The following is a 3,885-nucleotide window of genomic DNA, read 5'->3' as shown; positions in this document are numbered from 1 at the left end:
GGCCCACATCGAGCAGAACTTGACCAGGAGAGGCACTGCCTACCTCGCTGGGGTGAGTGGGACCACAGCGTGGGGAGGGCTCTGTGGGGCAGACCGCTGGGGTGGGACCTTCGCCCTGGAGACGTGAGCTCGGTGCTGCCTGCCTTGAGGCAGAATCCTGAACCTGGTTTGGGGTGGTCTCAAGGCCTGACTCTGCTTCTCTGGCCCAGGACACCAAGTCAGTGGCTGATGTGGTTGTGTGGGGGACCTTGTTCCCTGTCCTCCAGAATGAGACCAGCCTGCCAAGTAAGAGTAAAATAGGGGTGCTGAGGGGGAGCATTCCTTGCGTTTCTACGGCTGTAACAATCATGCTGCTCTCTCTCTCACCCCCCCAAGGTGAGCTGCAGGCGCTGAGGTCCTGGTTCCAGAGCATGACGCTCTCAGAGGCCTGCAGAAAAGCTGTTGACTCCATTCTGATGCCCAAGGCTCTGCTGGAGTTCAAGTCCTACCTGCAGAAGGAGCCTCCGCCCTGCCTGGCCGTGGAGAGAGTCACCAGTAATGAGCCCGAGGTGCAGCCCTGGCTCCCTGCCCAGGCCCAGGGATGGGCGTTGTGGCAGCAGGCACGCAGGCCCTCACTGGGACCAGCCTTCCCCGTAGGAAGAAGAAAGTGCTGAGCGGACCCTGACGGAGGAAGAAATCGCAGCTGCTGCGGATGCTTGGGCTCGTGGTGCCGCTGCACTGCCCAAGCCCTGGCAGCCTCAGAACCCTGTGTGAGTCCCAGGGTGATGCTAGGGCTGGCTGTCCCAGACCTCCAAGGGGCCTGGAGAGGGTCCCAGGCTGATGCCACATTGTTCTGGGGTAGCCCCATTGCTCTTTGTGCCCGCTCTGACTGTCCCTGTCTGTGACAGGCTGCCTGTGGAGGGCATGAGGAATGTCCTGATCACCAGTGCTCTGCCCTACGTGAACAACGTGCCCCACCTTGGCAACATTATTGGCTGCGTCCTCAGTGCTGACACCTTTGCTAGGTGAGACCCTGGGGCCAGGGAATCATCGTGGGGGGCTCTGCTGCCCCCAACACCTGCATGGGTGTCACAGTCCCCTACCTGCAGGTACTGTCGCCTGCGGAACTGGAATACACTGTACGTGTGTGGCACGGATGAGTACGGCACAGCCACTGAGACCAAGGCGGTGGAAGAGGGGCTGACGCCTCAGGAGATCTGTAACAAGTACCACGCTATCCATGCTGACGTCTACCGCTGGTTCAATATCTCCTTCGACTACTTTGGCCGCACCACCACGTCGTACCAGACCACGTGAGCGGCTGCATCTCCCAGGGCCTCACCTGGAGGGACTGGCGCTGGGGAGTGTTGGGGGGAACCCCGGCTTTAGGTGCTTGTTGGCTCTCCAGGGTTCCCTGGCTCATGGCGGCTGCTCCCCTGCTCTTCCTCTTCTGCCCCAGGATTGCCCAGGACATCTTCCAGCGCCTGCTGGCCCGTGGTTTCCTGCTGCAAGACACGGTGGAGCAGCTGCGATGCGAGGACTGCCAGCGGTTCCTGGCTGACCGCTTTGTGGAGGGCACCTGCCCGTTCTGTAGCTATGAGGAGGCCCGGGGAGACCAGTGTGATAAATGTGGCAAACTCATCAATGCTGTGGAGCTGAAGGTGGGACAGGATCTCTCTGGAGACCACCCCACAACCCACCCCCTTGCTCTGCCTGGGACCCCCCAGCCTTGTCCTGAGCTCCCTCCAGTCTGTATTTCTCCTCCTGACAGAATCCGCAGTGCAAGCTCTGCAGGGGTGCCCCTGTGGTGAAGCCCACCCAGCACCTCTTCCTGGATCTACCCAAGGTGAGCTTCCTCCCTGGGAAGGGTGGGGGGGCTTGGGGCACCCCTGCTACCGCTGACTGTCCCCGTGTGTTCCCCTGCAGCTGGAGGAGAGGCTGGAGCCCTGGCTGGAGCAGTCCTGGGCCACGGGGGACTGGACGGCCAACGCTCGCTACATCACTCGCTCCTGGATCCGGGATGGGCTCAAACCCCGCTGCATCACCCGCGACCTGAAGTGGGGCACACCTGTGCCCCTTGATGGCTTCCGTGACAAGGTGGGTCCCACCTGGTCCCTTGTGGCAGCGTTTGTCCCCAGGTGCCCTGCCTGGGGGTCCCCTGCTTATGTATCCCTCTCCCCTCAGGTGTTTTACGTGTGGTTTGATGCTCCCATTGGCTACTTGTCCATTACAGCCAACTACACAGAGCAGTGGGAGAGGTGGTGGAAGAACCCGCAGCAGGTAGGAGCCTGGTGCTGCCGCAGGGTGGAGGCAAGGACAGAGCTGGATGCCAGCGTCCACTGACGTCCTGCTCCCGCCTCCCCCCCGCTACCTGTCAGGTTGAGCTCTACAACTTCATGGCCAAGGACAATGTCCCGTTCCACAGTGTCATATTCCCCTGCTCGCTCTTGGGTGCTGATGACAACTACACTCTGGTGAACCACCTCATTGCTACAGGTACCGAGGGGGTCACCAGGGATCAGGGCCATCTCCACGCTTCCCCACTTTGCCTCAGTACTGGTGACAGTCCAGTCTGTCCCATGTGGGCACAGAACTGCCTTTGCCCTCCTTGACCTGGAAGCCCCTCTGAGCTCGATGGAAGCCTGTGAGCGCTTGGACAGCGTCTCTCTGCGTTGTGGGGCCGTTCCCCGGCTGGGAGATGGCTGGATCCCTGCTTGGGCCTCACAGTGGGGTCTGTCCTGCCCTCCCCAGAGTACCTGAACTATGAGGATGGGAAGTTTTCCAAGAGCCGGGGTGTGGGAGTGTTTGGGGACATGGCCAAGGACACAGGCATCCCTGCGGACATCTGGCGCTTCTACCTGCTCTACCTGCGGCCTGAAGGGCAGGACAGTGCCTTCTCTTGGAGTGACCTCATGCTCAAGAACAACTCGGAGTTGCTGAACAACCTGGGCAACTTCATCAACAGGTTCTGGGATACCCTGGCAGTGGCAGGGGCCGTCTCTGTCCCCAGGCTCTGCTCATGATCTGCCTCTGTCCCCAGAGCTGGCATGTTTGTGTGCAAGTTCTTCGGTGGCACCGTCCCCAACATGGTCCTGACACTGGATGACAAGCGGCTCTTGGCCCGTGTCACCCTGGAGCTGCGCCAGTACCACCAGCTGCTGGAGAAAGTCCGGTAGGTAGCTGAAACCCCGGGGCTGGACGAGGGCTGAATTGTCATGAGGGTGGGAGGGCAGAGACTTGACCTACAGCAGGCACTCAGCCTCCCTCTACTGCCTCCAGCATCCGTGATGCCCTGAGGTGTATCCTTAGCATCTCTCGCCATGGCAATCAGTACATCCAGGTGAATGAGCCTTGGAAGCGGATAAAGGGTGATGAGAAGGACAGGTACGGTGAGATGGGGCAAGGGGTGGTGGCAGGGCAGGGGTGGGCACTGACGGTTTCTTGTCCCCTAGGCAGCGTGCAGGCACGGTGACTGGCGTGGCAGTGAACATGGCTTCCATGCTGGCCGTCATGTTACAGCCCTACATGCCCAGTGTCAGCTCGGCCATTCAGGGACAGCTCTGCATCCCCCCCGACTGCCTCGTCCTGAGCCATGACTTCACCTGCACCCTGCCCCCTGGGCATCGTGTGGGCACCGTAGGTGGTGGTGGGGGGGGAAGGCAAGCTGTGCCCTCCCAAGGGCAGCATGGGGATGGGATTGGGGGTGCTAGCCCTGCAGGGGTGACCCCTCTTCTTCCTGGCTCTAGGTAAGCCCCCTCTTCCAGAAGCTGGAGAATGACCAGGTTGAAGCCCTACGCAAGCGCTTCGGAGGAGGGCAGGTGAGTGGGGGCTGCAGAGCTCCAGCAGCTCCTCCCCCCCCAGCATCTCCCAGTCTCTCCCGCCTGTTTCTCCCAACTTGACGTCTCT

At 61.1% G+C, this 3,885-nt stretch overlaps 1 protein-coding gene across 1 annotated transcript in view; it reads left to right on the top strand.

Annotated features, from left to right (window-relative positions):
• Positions 1 to 4: 4 nt before the first annotated feature.
• MARS (methionyl-tRNA synthetase) overlaps positions 5 to 3,885 on the top strand; it is a gene marked incomplete at its 5' end in the record, with an annotated part of 4,450 nt that continues 569 nt past the window's right edge. Inside the window, 16 exons of the mRNA XM_010160893.1 lie at positions 5 to 52; positions 210 to 285; positions 376 to 548; positions 637 to 749; positions 888 to 1,004; positions 1,089 to 1,292; positions 1,439 to 1,640; positions 1,751 to 1,825; positions 1,906 to 2,076; positions 2,164 to 2,259; positions 2,358 to 2,475; positions 2,731 to 2,944; positions 3,020 to 3,151; positions 3,259 to 3,363; positions 3,432 to 3,615; positions 3,726 to 3,797. Coding sequence (XP_010159195.1) covers positions 5 to 52; positions 210 to 285; positions 376 to 548; positions 637 to 749; positions 888 to 1,004; positions 1,089 to 1,292; positions 1,439 to 1,640; positions 1,751 to 1,825; positions 1,906 to 2,076; positions 2,164 to 2,259; positions 2,358 to 2,475; positions 2,731 to 2,944; positions 3,020 to 3,151; positions 3,259 to 3,363; positions 3,432 to 3,615; positions 3,726 to 3,797 — 2,100 coding nt within the window. The remainder of the gene's footprint in view (positions 53 to 209; positions 286 to 375; positions 549 to 636; positions 750 to 887; positions 1,005 to 1,088; positions 1,293 to 1,438; positions 1,641 to 1,750; positions 1,826 to 1,905; positions 2,077 to 2,163; positions 2,260 to 2,357; positions 2,476 to 2,730; positions 2,945 to 3,019; positions 3,152 to 3,258; positions 3,364 to 3,431; positions 3,616 to 3,725; positions 3,798 to 3,885) is intronic.

This window comes from Eurypyga helias, unplaced genomic scaffold (genome assembly GCF_000690775.1).
Source record: "Eurypyga helias isolate BGI_N326 unplaced genomic scaffold, ASM69077v1 scaffold41261, whole genome shotgun sequence".
NCBI lineage: Eukaryota > Metazoa > Chordata > Aves > Eurypygiformes > Eurypygidae > Eurypyga > Eurypyga helias.
This window is presented reverse-complemented; position numbering and strand designations above follow the sequence as displayed.